We start from the raw sequence: 17,396 nt of genomic DNA, 5'->3' as shown, positions 1-17,396 counted from the left end.
TTACCAGTTTATGAAACAACTTAAAAAAGATCTTAGTATCCCGCAGTGTATTGTAATACACAATACACTATTCCTAAACATGCAGAAAGAACTAATGGTAAAAACATTTATATTAACTTTTGTTTTACATATGAATCATAGACATCTCATGTAGAGTAAAAATGCACCTACTCTGGAGATGAGAAGGGAAGTTGAAGACAGATGGGGTCGCACCATCTCTAAGCCTGACGATCTGACCTGTCCTGTCAAACTCATCTGGCTTGAAGGGCTCACTGCAGAGCTGGGATGACTCGGTAGCAACAAAACCCTCCCTTCTTCTGCAACCTCCCATTGCTTCCTCAAGTCTGTGTCACTGGGAAACCTTCAAAATGTTAAGGGGAAAAAAACAGCAAAGGATAAGAGAGGGTACCAGTTCCTGCCGTTAGCATTTCATTGATAGCCAAGTAACATTAGTTACGATTACATAATATTATAAATGGTCAAATAACCTAAATTATTGTTCAGTCTTACTTGTGAAAGATAATACCACGTGATCTCCTCTCAATACTGTGCTGATTATTGCAACCGCAGGCTGCACAAAATACCGCCACACTCTGTTGTCTCCGACTGGTTCTGGTGCTACATGGCAGCGATGCTAGATTACGCTCCAGCATGTAACGAGGCATCTGCGTACGTTATGTCTATGGGTAAATGTTTACAGGAACATTTCCAGTTTTTAACTCAGAGGCTCCCCCTATAGGCATGGAGGTTAAGTTGCTTTTTTAACATTGTCAAATAATTACTCTTGTTTCAGTTCAGTTGCTCTCTTCCCTCATTACTTTCTTTAGCATCTTGCTCATCTCCGGTGTGATGTCCACTGTAGCTCTGAGGTACTTTCATCATTTCTGATGTGACATAGTATTGTAAAACAATACGCAGCTGTTGCAAGAGTCGACCAGGACAGGAGTCCAAAGTTACTATGGGTGGTTTCGTCGACAAAACTTCTTAGAAGTTATCACACATTACATAACTCTTATGATTTTTAACATAAAAAACTATTTTGTGCTGCTTTCATGGCATCCACTGCAGGGTGTTCTGTCAGTTGGGTTTTAACTCTTGCAGAAACTATTCCACCTCTGTTTGTGCTACACATGCCTCTGATCATTTTGCGTAGTTAGTTTAGCCCCCCCCCCCCCCCCCCCCCCCCCCCCCCAATAGTCTGCTGCCTTTTCAGCTCATCTTAATCATGTTGGATTGTTTGATTGTAATTCACTGTCCACCTTCGGTCACATGTGGCCTTCTTTTGCACACCCTTTCTTTATGTTTTTACTGAGAGATGATAAATGCTTTAAGTTTTTACATGTGGGTGCCTACAGGAACTTGAGCCAAAGATGTTACCTTAGTTTTTGATTAACTAAATACTAAAGCCTGATTTAAGGTTCTGCATTAAACCAACGCAGAGGCTACGCCGTTGCCGTGACGCCGTCGTGAACCCTTCGGACTTCTCCGTCACTCCATTTCGCCGCGGTGCAGTACCCCCCCAGAGCGCTAGTTGATACTTTGTTTAGCTTCCGGCTTTTCCAGTCACAGTGAATCACAGAGATAAGGACAACTATTGTGCAAAAAAACAACAACCCAAACAACCCAAAAAAAAAAAAAATCACACACACACGGAAGAAAAGAGCGCTGAAAGTTCACTACTGCTTCAAGAACAGGAACCGGAAATGCGTTGCTACCAAGCGAACCAATCACATTCCTCTCGGTCTGCGTTGGGTCTGCGTCGCCTCGACGCGTAGTTACATTGGTGCACGTCAGGCTACGGCGTAGGCTCTGCGTTGATTTAACGCAGAACCATAATTCAGCATTTACAGAAGCAACATTGGGATCAATTGACAAAGGTTGATCCAATAATAATCATATGATATGTAAATATTGTCATAGACATCAGAGAATGTAAGAAAGTAACAATAAATAAGTTTTGACACTAAGTGAAATGAAGTATTTAACTGAGAAACCCAGTTTATGATCAGAGTGACGTGTCCACATCTGTGCATAGCTGAGCTTAGCTGACAGGTGATTAGTGTGTTTTCACCCACGTCGTCCTCTCCTCTCTGGGAACACAGATGTGCCTAGATAGCCTTTCCTAACCTTGCTACCCCGTTGTCAAGATGCCAGCCCCCCCTTCTCCCCCCCGCCCGGCTGTTTTGGTGCCCCACTGCCCGGGGACGGCCAACCCGCTTTTCCTTCTGCCACCAGCTGTTACACTAAACCAGAGGCAGGAATCAGTGCGTGTATAAAGACTCAACACACGCCAGTCTGTTCCCGGCTGGTGAGGATTTCAACCATTAATGTCAGTTCCCAACCTCAGCGTGGCGTTTTTAATTTTTATTTTTACATGTGTAATGTAGACACTAGTGGCTGAAAATCCTCTTTTCATTACCTTTCATAACACGAGTTGCGTCTGTGCCCTTTCAGTGCAAACATGGCTGCTGCGTACTGACGTGCCAGTGCATTCCACAGTAATCTCTGTCCTGATTAAAGACTCTGCATTTGTGGATTACCGTGGCCTTACAAAACATCCACCTCCTTTCCCATGCAGGAGCGTAGGGGCGAAGCTTTAGATAACAAGCCATCATGTTGGATTTTACCTCTCCCTGTTCAGATGTTAACTGGAGCAGTTATAGCCGTTACGGCTGGATAAAGGGGAAAAACTGGTTCAATGTGCATTTACATACTGCATTGGGCACTTTCCTCTTGAAGTGTTTTCCACCTTTTTACTCGCACTCTCTCCTTGTTTTCTCTTTGTTTGCCTCCTGATCCACTCATCCTACTCCCTTTATCTCTCTGAGCACCTACACCTGTCGAGTTTTTTTTTCTTTTGCTTTGGATCTTCACTCCTGTCAGTCCACAGTATATTGCACTCCAGCTCTTCCCTCCACCTCTTCTCTCCCTCTCACCAACATGCTGAGTGTGCATGTGTCAGGAAGTGTTTTAGCCGGGGGGGCTGCCAGGTAACGTTCTGCCCCACAGCTCTCTCGGTCCAATCAATATCACAATGTAGGAAATTGGAAGGACGTTTTGTTTCACCCTCCTTCCTTTGCTATTTAAGGGTTTATTCATGTGTAAGAACTGCAATCCCACACAGATTAGGAACCAATAAGAGTGTAGGTGCAGGTTATTTAGTTTATGTGCAGCGCTCGTAAATGTGAGGCAGAATGGCACCGCCTCAGTGATGATTTCTGCCACTGGAAGGAAAAATGAGATGCCATGTGCAAATAAATTGTAGCTGCTGCAAGTCAGACGTTACTTATCCCACATGTGTCTATAATCTGAGAGTGTAGTGCTTACAGGAAAGTACCATCCAGCACAGACACCACGTTTGCCACTGTAATGTGAGCTGATGATGAGAGACGTTGCCGAGCCGAACCTGGATCTGCTGCTTTGACCTGCATCCCTCCCTTTCCTTTGAATCTTCCAGGAAAAAACGCTCCCAGTATTCCTGCCTTAATTCCCATCTGCACAGATCTCAAACTATTCTTTCATAGCAAGTGTTTTAAATATACACATTTATGTAATTGTGTAAGTGTAGATACACTGCAGATAGTTTTCTGTGGTTTATTTTAGCTCATAAGCATCAGGAGTTGGTCAACTGAATAAAAGGTCTTATTGTAGTTTTCATAGTTCCTATTCACGAGTCTTCTTTCTCTGTTGCCTCCCTTATTTGTGCTTCATGGCTCCCTCCCTTTGTCCTTGAGAATAATAGGAGTGGATGTGGCATTTTGTGTTATTTTCATGCATTGTGGGCTTGTAGAAAAGCAGGCATATAAAATCAATCCATAGTGACTGCTGTTATCTCCCCTCAGCTCAGGCTTTCTCTCGGCGTGGTATTCGCAGGGTGCTCTCTCTGCTCATGGGTACCGAGGTGATGAATGTGTGTTAGCATGCGCAGGCATATCTGCCGGACGGAGGAGCTTCCATAGCGACGAAAAGGGCAGCACCCAGCGACTGCCTGTCTCCATGGTGAACTATGAAATCAGCCTCTGGGCTACTGAACCCAGAGAGACGCTGGGATCCGAGCTGATGTGGGATCAGCTGGTGTTGTGTCGAGCAGTAACGCTGCAGGAACGCACTCGCTTAACTGCAGGAGCATTTTCTTTTTCTTTCTCCCCCCCCCCTCTGTCTGAGTTCTCTGGTCCACAAGCATGTTCTTGGCCACTTGAGTGATGGTACAAACTGTAGAGGCACCACAAATGCGTGTTTTTAATTACGTGAGTCGCCCAAAGCTCCAGGAGCGACTAGAACTAATCAATTACGTGTCCTAACAGAGTTGAAGAATGGAAAGTGGTGAGAATTACAGACACAGTCAGGGGAAGCTGATAAAGCATTTGTTTGTCACAGAAAGTGTTTTTATTTACATTACCAGTAGGAAGTGATGGTGCTCTGTTTGGCCACAGAGGAAGAGGAAGCTGCTGTCAGTTTTCAAGAGCTCACTCTTCACTATCTATATATATTTTTTAACCATCTCTGTCCACTGGTTTTTCTGCCCTTCCCACATTTGTTATGTTCTTTTTACTTTCCTGTCTGGCAGTTGTTTTGTAGTTTTCCCATCCTTTTATATATTTTTTCTCATCCCTTTAGTTTTTCTCACTGTCTGTTTCCTCCCACACCATCTTTCTTATTCTCTGCTCTTGTTCTGGCCCCATCTTTTACTTTCCCTCCTCACCACTGCAACACTGTTCGCTCCCTCTATCTATCCTCCCATCCCTGTTTTTCTAGTGTCTGGCGAGCAAAGCTTTTGTGGATAATTGATTGGTGGAAGGAGTAGATCGATTTCTGTATGCCTCAACTGAGAGCTCTCTTATTTCCTCCAAGCCTCTCCCTTTCTCGTCCTCTTTTTCTGCCACTCCCTATCACCCTCACTCCCTTAGGATCGCTCTTTGTTTCCCTGAGTAGCTGCGAAAGTGTGAGTGAAGAGAGCATTTCAAGGATGGGAGGTGGAACGTTATCTTTATGTGGAAAGGGGGAGAAAAATATTGATAAACTGAAATAAATTAAGTCCTTTTGTGTCTTTCTTCTCTGTTGCTTTTCCATTTTTATTTTGTTCCTTATGGTTTAGTCCTACTAAGCAAACTGCTTATTGAATTTGCAAGTAGCCTAAACAATAACAATTTTAAAGTGAGGCCAGTTTTTTAATTTGGTCGACAGTTATTAAGATTACAGGAGTAAAACAGCTCAAATATAGTGTGATAGTTAATATGTGAATGTTTCATGCCTGTTATTCTTATATTTTCTGCAACTGAGCCTGAAGTAGTTTTGAGAGCAGATTGTACTGAAAATGCGCTAATTGAATTGTAAAATGTGAGAACCCGTAAGAGTAGTTTGTATTCACCAGCTTAACCAGAATAACACTAAAGGAATTAAAACTTGAGGCAATTTTTAAAAACTTTTGCTTTTCTAATTGATTGTTGCTACAAGCAAATAATGAAATCCGACAGCTATTTTTAATTTAAGTATTTGATTTGGGTTTTTTTTTTCTTTCTGTGAGCATTTAAAGTTCCCCTCCAGACAAGTTTTTAAATAATGAAATTGAAAATACATACCGTACTTTACGGACTATAAGCCGCTACTTTTTTTACACGCTTTGGTCCCTACGGCTTTAACAACGATGCGGCTAACGAGCTTCATGTCGCTAATACATTTAGCGTTGCAGACACCTGCAGCTTATAGAAAAGTGCATGTACAAAATCGGTTTTCCTTTAAAATTGAGTGAGTGCGGCCTTTATTTAGGTGTGCTCAATAGTCTGGAAATGATCCTCTGCTATGACTCTACTGTCTACGCTCTCATTCAAAGATTCTGGATTTCAAGAGCAGTCCAGGCAGTTCAGTTGTAGTCAAAACCTGCAAAACACACCCAGTCAGAACTTAAATGATCTGATTGCAAATGATCAGTCTCAGTGCTCAGGGTTTTTTTCTTCCTTAGGTCCTATGAAATATAAACAAATTTCTGTATCATATTTTCGTGTGTGTTGTGGGTATTTACTATATAACTCTTAAACAACTTAAAGACATCTGCCAGACAATTGCAAGACATCGGTGTCGTCCGAACAGCACAATCTCCCGATGTTGGAAGTCGTGCAGTCTGGGACCCCATGATCTCTGACATAGCAGCTAAAATCCTTCTTCCAGTGTTTTTGGAGCCGTCATTTCCCTTTCTCGTTTCAAAATATTTTATCTGGTGGTGGATTTCAGAAGAAGGAATGCGTTATGCTAACAACCAATGCTAGGCACCGTGGGTTTTGGAAAAACATGATTTAATGCGTTGTAAAGTTGCAATGGCTACAAGTGTAGGCTGTGATAGGAAGGACTTCTGTCCTATAAGAGCAAGGAGTTGGTTTTAGCGGTAGCAGTAGCACCCGGCCCACCCGTAAAAGAACTAGTCTTTTACTTGAACACCACGGGACATGGTGTGCAGTGTCAGAAATCTTTTAAAATTCTAAATGTTTAATTATAACATTTTTGGAAATACAGGCTTAGGACCAGCAGTGCTTGTGTGTGCACTTTTAATCTTTTTTTTTTTTTTTTTTCTTGTGGCGTTGCTTTGATGAACTGAAAGCTCTTAAGTCAACATATATGACTTTTATGTTTCTGTCCTTGAGGGTGCCGTCTGTTCTACACTGTCAATCTGCACTTCTAAACTCTTTAAAATACAACATTTTTTTTAAAAGCTCAACGTTTCTGTTTGAAACTAAACCTTTTTGCAGCCTTTAGTAAGTATGGACTCCTCGACCTTCTTTTCTGCCTTTCAGACTGCATCTGTACTGTACATCTTGCTGATGCATTATTCTGTGTACAGACGAGGGTTTACACGCCACTTACCAGCCTCCATTACCTTTTGCTCATGAGCTCACAGCGTTTCTCTCTTGCTGTTTCCATCAGGGATAAGCACAGAGGGCATCTACAGGGTCAGCGGGAACAAGTCAGAAATGGAGAGCTTGCAGCGCCAATTCGACCAAGGTGGGTTACTTTCCTCTTACAGCGCTCACACAAACGTGCATGCACATCATTCACCCCTGTACACTTGTATGCTGAGTGTAAAGAAAACGCTGAAGGAGAAGCATGTGCATCTCTGCGTCCACCTATTAGAATCTGGACTCCTCTTGATCAACCAGAGAGCATTAATTCTGCTGAGAGAATTGGCTTTCACTTCCTCTTAGACTGCAGAGTTGCCCCTTCAGTTGTCTATCTGCTACCGTGTGCATTATCACCTGTACAAGCGCTCTCATTGTGCGTCTTCATGCATGTGTCTGTCAGGTGTGGGATGTTAATTGCCTCCAGATTGGTTTGGTTAATGAACCATGTTCCTGCCGTGATAGATAACAGAGCAAGGTGCCCTACTTACATGTGTGTGTGTGGATGCCTGGCTGAACTTAAATGCAGTTCAGGTAATGGGAGCTGAAACCCTACATTGAATCATTCTCAGCCTCAGGCCAATGGGACAAGACAATTACAGGTGAAACTACAGCGCAGTTGCCTCTGAAGCCGGCACTTCATCAGCTCCCTGGAGATTTAGAAAACTTTCTGCAGGAGAAAGTGGAGTCTGAGGCACTGAGCTCAAACGTCACAGTGGGAGTCCGTCTCGGACTTTCCAAGAACTTTCCCTGTTCAGCCCGCCGTGCAACGTGTTCTCCCTTCGGGAAGTCAAACATTATCAGAAAATTGCTTTTTCTTTTTTCTTTTTTATTACAACAAAGTTTCTTTTTCCGACTCTCAGTAGTGGTTCTCTGGTGGGCTTTACTCTTGGGGCCTAATTATCGATTGTAAATGAACCTTACAATCGCTTGTCAGTGATTTAACTTTTCCTTTAGCAAGTTTATTAATGAAAGAAAAGATATTCCGAGTTCTTTGCACAGTTGATATCAATCGCAACTTAACATTTTGAGAATATAGCTTATTTGTTGTCAACTCAAGAGTTTGATAAAAGGGTAAATAACATCTGTTCATCCAATCACCAAGTCTGAGAAACCCGCTGGCCACTTTGTTGAGCACAGTGGCTGCAAGGGGATCGAGACAACTAGACTAAGTGATAAAATAAACTTTCAAACAGCTCAAAAATATTCTTATTTAGTTGTTCATGTAACAGGTGTAACGAGAGGGGCAACAATCTGATAAGCAGACACGTGCACGCAGCTTTATTCTCGCTGTGATGAAGTTACCAGCTGGGCGAAGTGATCCTCTAGTAACGTTTGTGAACAGTGCGATCAGCCGGCGGTCAGAAGCTTAGCTCACTGTGGCTGCCAGGAGGACGGGGTTTTGAAGATGATTGTACACTTTGTCCTGACCAGCTATGATAGATTTCACTGACTTCTCAAACTCTGTGATGCAGCGTTACCTGGCAACAGTCACTGTGCAGGGTTAGTGGTGCTTTGCCAAAATACAGTACCTCGTATGTGTCTGCCTATTAGACTTTTCTGTCTCAGTTTGCATAGCTATCGCTACATAAGGTAAATGTACGAGGGGCAACACGAGAATAATGTTTTGGAGTTATTAGGAAGTTTGTTTTGTCCCTTAGGCTAACTGTTGCAGTCCATAATATGCTAAACTAAAATAGCAGCGCCTGGTGAGTCTGGACGCACAGAGCAGCGAGCGGTATTTACCCTCTTATAAAAGTCTGGGGTTGATGACAAATTAACTAATCATAAAACACTGCATCTCTTTAAATACAGTCAGATCCATTTTTACACTTTGAAGATATTCAGCAATTTCTGTTTTGCAGATTTAAAGTACTTTTCCCTACGAAAGAAAAATGTTTGGAGGTCTCATCCTCACTAGACACTCGCTACACTCCTGTTAATGATGCACAAACACTGTTGATGTTTGTTTTTGTTTGTTTGTTGTATGCTGCTGTTTATAGTGAGTGACATTTGTAATACCTTAATTTACAACATCTGTAATACACACACACACTTGTGGTGTGTACATTTACATTCACGTGACAGACGCTGCAGCCAGCGAGGCGCGTGCTTTTGTTTGCAGTCAAATTTAGCTGGAGTTGGATGTCAAAACAACATCAACAATCAAGGGTTTTCTTCAAACAATTACACAAGTAATGATGAACATTAACCATTTAAGCTGTCAATTGTTGTGATGTTGACCGGCTCAAACTTAAAATCTACAGTACAGACCAAAAGTTTGGACACACTTCCCCATTTGTTTGAATGAGAAGGTGTGTCCAAACTTTTGGTCTGTACTGTATGTGTTTTGCATTTGTCTTAATCTTCTTTTCATGTCATGTTTTTACCCCCAGACCACCATCTGGACCTGGTAGAGAAAGACTTCTCCATCAACACAGTAGCAGGAGCCATGAAGGCCTTCTTCTCCGAGCTGCCCGACCCTCTGGTGCCCTACAGCATGCAGGCGGAGCTGGTGGAGGCCTTCAGTAAGTCCCGGGGCTCTGGTGTTGGGGGGCCGACGAGGTGCTGGTACACTGATGTGGCGAGACCAGCTCGTAAAAAAAAACCCTTGGTGTATTGGATTTTCCCCTCAAATCCTTTCCCCTTTATTGTAACATTTATTTAACTTAACAAGCAAAACTACTGCAATCCAAATCCACCCATGGGTAGAATTGGATTTGTCACTTAGTATGAAGCTGGGTAAGGGAGGAGAAGGTGATGGGGGAGAGAGTATTTAAGGCTTTGGTAAGAAGGATGTGGGGATGATTGCACATGGTGATGGAAGGATGCAGGGATGCAGGATTGTTGGGGTCTGGATGAAGTCATGAGAAAATTGTCATATGGTAGATAAACGAGGGTGCTCCAGCTCTCTCCAGAGGCGCTCCTTTTCTCTTTGTGTCCTGTAATCTGTCAGAATGGAGATTTAAAGCGTAGCTTAGTCTTGCATAGCGCCAGCGAGATTTACCCCTTGCCGCGAGGCGGCTGTCACTCACCGAACTCTGCATGCGTGTGTGTGTTTTTCAACGGCCCCAGTGAGACCCTTCAGCCGTGACAAAGACCTGATAAAGCTCCTGCAGTCGGTGCCACAATAGAGGAGAGAGACGAGGAAAAAGGGAGGAAGAACTGCACCCTTCACCCCGTAGAAATATGACACATGAAGTTGTCTGTCCTCATAATTAGAGTTTGCAGACAGCGATGAAGAAGGAGGGCGTTTCAGGGAAGATTTTGATGCATATTGACACGGTGACATTACTGTAAGTGAGCTGTAGGAAGTGACGTTTTTGATCAGAGATGATGGATGTGCAGCGGAAGGAACTGGAGCCGTGTAAAGTCATCCTGCTTCGAATCTGTTTTTGATCCACGCTGACCTCATTGTGGGAATACAAACTCCGATTCTCTGCTTGTAAATCATGTTTGTGATGTGGAGAACATCTGCCGTTCTCACTGCTGCTCTCCGCCTCGCTCACATACACACAGGATGGACTGTGTTTGCCGGTGACGTCAGCTTCTCTGACTCACTCCTTGTTGCCGTCAGGCTTAACACACCCAGTGTGCACATGTGTTTGTGTGTGATTTGCTGTAATCTTCAGGAGACTGTAATGGGTGTATGCATGGTGTGTTTCTGCTCTGGAATGTGTGTGGTCTGTTTTGTTTTGGTTCCTTTTTCTTAAAATTGCAGTTTTAAGTCTGTTTGAGTTGTGTGCGTATGTGTTTTTTGTGAGTGTAAAGCTTGTACCGTTGTGAGATGAAATCAATGTGTCCCACACAGATTAATCAAGAGCTGAAGTCGCTTAACTCCCTCATGTCCTTCAGGGTCTCCTCTTTCTCCCTGTCCCTCCTCATCTTTCTCTGCTCTCCATTTTAACTCCCCAGACATCTTTTCCTCAGATTTTTCTTCTTTCTTTCCCCTCCCACTAACCTCTTGCCTCTCTCTGCCACCATCCAGAGATCAACGATAGGGAGCAACGCCTTCAGACGATGAAGGATGTTCTGCGGCGCTTTCCGAGGGAGAATTACGAGGTCTTCAAATATGTCATCAGCCACTTGCACAAGTGAGTAAGGGGCAGAGTCGGAGACGGCCTCCGGCGGCTCAGCTGACTGCACCGCCGGTCACCCAGTCAAGTAACCTGCGGGTGGCGTCACTGTAAGAAGCATAGGCTGACGAGTGCTCCGGCTAGTTCCTCTCTGTCTGCACGGTGCAGCTTATTTCTTTAATAAGAGTTAAAATGTAATAATTATGATTTGTGTAGTAGTACAATACAGTACTACAACACAACGGTCCCCTCCATCCTAAACCCAATACGATTAATCATGAAAGAATTTAATGATAAAAGATAAAGTGCGTGTCTGCTACGCAAAGTATGTTTGTTATTCTAAAATGTGTCCTTTTTTATTTTCAAAGAAAAAGAAGTCTTATCTCTTCATAGAAAAATCTAGTGATTTGAGGAGGATCATATTTGACTGAAAAGCCCCAAGCCTCTCAAAATAATCATTTTTGTTCGGAGAAAATGTCCAAGAAATAATAACAGTCATTCTTCCTTGCAGGAGGATAATCTATCTCAATGTCTGGATGCCTAAAATTGTTTAGTTTTTTTGGGGATAGTCCTAAAAACATTCAGTAGATGCGTAAATGTCCTCTATAACAGTGGTCCCCAGTACCGGGCCGTGGGTCATTCAGTACCGGGCCGCACAGAGAGAAAAAATAATTTCTGTAGCATCCCCGACTGATGATGGTTGACTCTCAAACTGATGGTTCACAATGTTTTTATTCCTTGGATGTAAATACACTGCAAACACACCGAAAGAGCTATAAAGGAATAAAATAAAATAGAGTTAGTCTTTCTACATTCATATAAGTTTAATTTAACTTAAATACAGAACGACACAGCTGCTCGGTCGGCTACCGTTAACCACAATACATGAGTAACCATGGCAACCAAACTCAAGCTGGACATAAATACGGCATAAAATTTGCAAAGAAAACAAATCCTTATCAGAAGGTGCTTTTTGTGTCAGTTAGGCTCCACTTTAGCTTTCCCGACACTAGTTTAGTCTTTCTGACACACTTTCTACTGCCGTTAAACTTTTACCGTTAAAGTCCGAAGCGCCGGATGTTTACGAGGTCTCGGCGAGACGCCTTCAAAATAAAATCACAAAATATCGGTCTCCTTAATATATAACAAATAAAATAAAAGCCTGGCTTTAAATAACGTTAATGAGAAAACAAACATAAAAACACATTGATAGAAATACTCATATTAAAGGTAATTTACAATTTCCATTTTTATTTTATTTTTTCAAAAATGACGTTTTATTATTATTATTATTATTATTATTATTATTATTATTATTATAGAGAAAATCCCACAGTTTTTAATGCCGATCTTGTCATTTTATTTAGTTTCCGCTACACCTTTAGATTGGGCCGTGAAAATATTGTCAGACATTAAATCGGTCCGCGGTTCAGAAAAGGTTGGGACCACTGCTCTATAACACTTCAGTAAGATGTTGTCTTCATCCTTCTGATGGTCTGAACATTAATGTTTGAGGAGTTGTGTCAACCCCGTCCATGGTGAAGCCCTAGTCCCATTAACAAAAGCTTTCCAGGGCTGGACTTAGAGGGACTTAGAAAGGCTGCTCCCGGGTACGGAGATGGAGAGACCCTCTGTGTCGGCAGCAGAGTTAATTACAGAGATTAATTAATCTTTACCCATCGAGCAACGTTGACATCAGTAACAATGATTGAGGAACGGGAAACAGCATCCCATATCTTGGCTGTACAAATTAAAATGTTCTTGCCACAGGCAGTTGGTCCCTCTACACACTCATTATTAGAGGGAATGCTGATGATTAGGTGATAGCATCACGTTTTGATCATAAGTGGAAGATGTGCAGCATCTCTTCTATTAAGTTTTCAGAAATTAATTACATTTCTGGCGTTTGTCGTTTACCAGGGTGAGCCAGAGCAACAAGCTTAACTTGATGACCAGTGAGAACCTGTCCATCTGCTTCTGGCCCACGCTCATGAGACCAGATTTCACCACCATGGACGCTTTGACCGCCACCCGCACCTACCAGACAATCATCGAGAGTTTCATCCACCAGTGCTCGTTCTTCTTCTACAATCAGCCCCTCGCTGACGGCCTCCCCGGCTCCCCTACTTCCACACTCTCCGGAGGAGGAACCTCCGCCTACTCCTGCATGGCTGGAGGCTACTCATCCTCGCCAACGCCGTCCCCAACTCCCTACATCCGCCCCTCCACCCCTCCCGTCATTCCCCATTACGGTCCTCCCATCCATCACCACCACCACCACCACCTGTCCCCATCGCACTCCCCACCTCCCACTCCCCAGTCCCCGATTCCAGCGCTGCTGCCGGCCTCCCTGCACCACCATCACCCCCCGACAGAGCAACACACGCTGTGAACCAGGGATCAAGGGAACACGGGCGAAACGAGGCTGGCGGATAGCATAAATCTTAGGTGTTCAGGGGTTTGGGATAAGAAATTTAGAAGTTTGGGAATATAACTGAAGAGGGAAGTGAGCTAGGATGAGAAGTTGGGAGAGATTGGGTGAGATGCAGTATGTACAGGGAGAAACCTTTTATGTTTGGGAGAATATGGGGGCCTTTACGCCTCTGTTGCTTTTAGAGACATCGGACACGTACTCAGGCCAGGAATGTGAAACAATGAAGAGCCTCTGAACTGGCAGTAGGATCTTTCTCCCACCCCGCCACTTTATCCCTCTGTCTCTCAGTCTCACTTCATCTGGACCTGCCCTCTTTGCCTTATAGTGAAGCTACACACAAACACTAATGAGGAGTAAGACGCTGCCAGTAGTTATTAAAGGGACTCAGGGAGGGATTAAGAAGTAAACTATTAGGGGGAATGTGAACTCTGTCGGATTGGGATTGCTTCAGTTTCCACACAACCACACATGCACGCACTGGACTGAACAACCAGTGGTCAACCAGTGAGCCTCTGACAACAGCACATGTCCTCAATGTCCCAGCCTATAAACTGTGCTGAGAAATGTGGTGGCCAGTGCACATGTTTTTGAGAAGCAGCTCACCTGTTGTACATACCTGGAGGCCATGGCTGCGATACGGCGGAGCAGAGAGCAAGCCCCGGACACATGTTTGTTTATTTCACCACTGTACAGAAGACTTGCGCAAGAAACACATGTTACCACTCACCCAACAGGATGTTCTGTCCCGGGCGGCTCACAAATTCCTATCTGTCAACCCCATATACAGTCTCACACACAGACAAAATCAGTTTTAGTCCTGGCACTGTGCCAAGCACTGAACAAAAAAAAGAAAAGAAAAAAAGAAAAATCTCGACTCACTAGATCTGCTGGGCAGCAAGTTGGGAGCAAAGGATTATGGGTGCTGTGACATCCTTGGCATTCTGGGAAAGGCTTTTTCCCAGTCTTCTGGACTTCAGTCCCTTTCTCTGTCCTCGTTCACACTCACACACGAAAAGAAAACAGCTTAAAATGTGAATTTTTAAATTGGTAAACATGATTTTTACATCCGCTTTTCCTCTGTCCCCATGGTGTTTTTACTGTTTTTTTTTTTTTTGTTTTTTTTTCTTTGTAAGATTTTTTTTCTGTCAACAGGTGTGCAAGTGTTGCGGTGATTGTCCCTGTCTGTGCACCCGCATCCACGCCTCTCTGTTTAACCTGAACTTCCCCGTCTTTTACGGATCGTTGAGATAATTCCAGTGTTGGCCCTTTACCTGTCACGTCGCTTCTTTCACGCTGTGGCGGTCTTACTAGTGAGCCAGTGCTGCCCTTTTCATAGAAAGGACCTTTTTTTAAGAAATAAAAATAAAAAAAAGCACTTTTCTGAGCACTTTGAGGGCACATTTTAAACTGTAATTGCCATAAAGTGACAACCACTTTATAGTCAGTCCACCCTACTTTCTCTCTCTGGGAGCCCACCACTGACATCTAGAGGAGGAGATGGGTATCACCTCCACTGCTGCATGGGCGTAGCACCGTTCCCCTGCTGTGCTTTTTGTAGCGACAGATTCTTATGAAGGTGCAATTGTAAAGATCGTCATCACACATCAGCTGGGATTAAGGTTGGTAGAACAAGAGCTGTTTTAACTCGAGTGCAAATCAATAAAGGTTTTAAAGATCCAGAGAGTGTAGCTGCAAAAGCATGTGGCCACGTTGCAGTTTGTTTGAATGAAATTACCTCGCTGTCTTTTAAAGTAGCTGTCCGCTTTCTTGTGGACAGCGATTCAGTTCTCAGTCCTAAGTAGAAGAGTTGGTCGGTTCCACCTCCCAGACAGACTGAGGTGCAATGTGGAATCAGGGGCCAGATATGAGAGCTGGAAGCAAAGCTCAAGCTTTTGGCAGGAGGGAGGCATTTTATCCTTGGAAAATAATTGGAAATCCTCGCTACAGGCCTCAGCGGCGGCCACGGGGTTAGGATTCTCGGATGGAGTCTTACACCTGGCTGTGATGGACTTGGAAATATAATGCACGAGGGTGTAACCATACAGTCTACGGGTGGAACCAGTAAGCACTGTGCCCCGACTACCCCCCCACCCCCCCCTGCTGTCACCGTCGTGCCACAGCATCCCCCCAAAGTCACAGCCTGCCCAAAAGAGACAGTCAGGTCTGCGAGAGACAGCAGAGAGAACAGACAGTCCATTCATCCGTCTGCATGACTGGAGTGGAGAATCACAAAATTCTTCAGCGTAGCCTGCAGTTACCGTGGAAACGGGCGAGATGCGGCTGGAGAATCGCTGAGCCCCGATCGAAGCGGGTTCGTGTGTTCACGCACGTGTCTCTGGGTTTTGTGAGCTCGACAGGAAAGTGTGCTCATGTGAAGTTAATGACGAGCAGGTGCTCCTAAAGACGTATTACATCCGTACATGTCCTTACAAAAAAAAGTTTCAACCAATCGCTGACCACTGAAAGAGATTGCATCAGTCTACACTATTCATTTAGATGTGTGTGTGTGTGTGTGTGTGGTGTAAGAAAGAGACTGAGGAACTAAGTGTCCGAGGGTTCGAGGTAACGCCTGGCTGACGGCCAGACGCCAGCGTGATCCACACGGACGTGAAGGGAAGGAATGCAGCTCTCCTTGCAGTTGTTGCCCAACCGTGTAACCCCGTTAGCTCGTCCAGATTACACACACTGATCCTCAGAGAGAGTGTGAGAGCGATAGGGGGGAGGGAGGGAAGACGGACAGCCAAATGGGTGAATGGGATCATTATTTGGGAGATGGAGGGAGGAAGGAGGGGTGACCGCTGGTACTTGTGTGTGAACGCCGGCCAGCGGCGTTCCCTGTGTATATCAACGTGTTAATACTGAAGTGACTGTGAGGCCTGAGACTCCGGAGAAAAGGGTTGAGGGAGAGACGGGAGGCAAAGCGACGATGAGGGAGGACAGTGGAATTCAAAAATGTGACTCTGGTTCAGTGATGAAATGTGGCTGCATTGCTTTTCTCTTTTTTTTTCTTCATTTTTTTTTTGTTTTGCAACAATGGTGACAGATGTCTGTTAAGTTAAATCGAGAAACAAGCAAAACTATATTCAAATGGTTGTTTATCGGTATGTTTAGGGGGTCTAACACTTTGCCCTTTAGTCAGTGGTGATTAGAAAAAATGTTTCTTTTTATGTTTTATTTTAATAATTAAAAAAAAAATACAAAGCATTTTTTAACAATTTATTTGTGAACAATTGAGAGAGCAGTCCAGTATAGTGCATGATTTCTTCCCAGCCGAGGAAGAGGGCTGCAACACTCTCACTATTTAAGAGATGATGAAAAAATATAAAAGGGGGGTTAAAAAAAAGACGGAAAAAAATAAAGACATAAATGAAGTACTGTAAAGTGAAAAGATAACATCCAACAAAAAAACTGTCAATTATTTGCTGAGTATGGTAATTTGTCTCAATGGGAATGGTGTATACAGCAAGGCCTTATGTGATCTGTATCATAGTTAATAAATCAAATCTTGTTAAAAGTCTTGTTTCTTGTCTCTTTGTTACAGCTAGAATGTGAAAAAGTGACATCACAGAACCTTCAGTTTCTGAATGAACGTCGAGCTCAAAAGCCAAAGATGATCTTTCCCCGCAATACTACAAAAATAATCAAACAAATACTGCTAAAATCGTAAAAGAGCGCAAGCAGGCTCCGTTTAATTTTAGCCTCTGTGGGAGCTTTAATAAGTATTTCGGTGGCCAGATCAATCAAAGAGATGGGATGTGTCTAGTATTCGCTACAGGAATACAGAAAAAGGGAAGACAAATTCTGATCATATAAAAAGTTTTCCATCCTCTAATTTTATTTTTTATAGCTATTGCTTGGGAAAGTAAAAAAAAAGAATGACAGGCTCGTATAAGCATGATTAATTTCCCCTCACTCGCTACTTTTTATGTAGTAAAATGACCAAAAAAACCCCATCAAGCATTAAGTAAAAATCTAATGTGAAATACAGAGTCTGAGCAG

The 17,396-nt window shown here is 43.5% G+C and overlaps 1 protein-coding gene across 2 annotated transcripts in view; it reads left to right on the top strand.

Annotated features, from left to right (window-relative positions):
• The window catches only part of arhgap35a (Rho GTPase activating protein 35a), a 67,660-nt gene extending 50,749 nt beyond the window's left edge, over positions 1–16,911 (top strand). For both annotated transcript variants that reach the window (XM_061719386.1, XM_061719388.1), the window contains exons 4-7: positions 6,916–6,993; positions 9,284–9,415; positions 10,876–10,981; positions 12,884–16,911. In XM_061719386.1, the coding sequence (XP_061575370.1) occupies positions 6,916–6,993; positions 9,284–9,415; positions 10,876–10,981; positions 12,884–13,355 (788 nt within the window). In that variant the 3' untranslated portion in view covers positions 13,356–16,911. The remainder of the gene's footprint in view (positions 1–6,915; positions 6,994–9,283; positions 9,416–10,875; positions 10,982–12,883) is intronic.
• The last annotated feature ends 485 nt before the right edge of the window (positions 16,912–17,396 follow it).

Source organism: Cololabis saira, chromosome 4, assembly GCF_033807715.1.
Source record: "Cololabis saira isolate AMF1-May2022 chromosome 4, fColSai1.1, whole genome shotgun sequence".
NCBI lineage: Eukaryota > Metazoa > Chordata > Actinopteri > Beloniformes > Belonidae > Cololabis > Cololabis saira.
The sequence above is the reverse complement of the archived record's forward strand: the minus strand, read 5'-3'. Positions and strand labels throughout refer to the sequence as shown.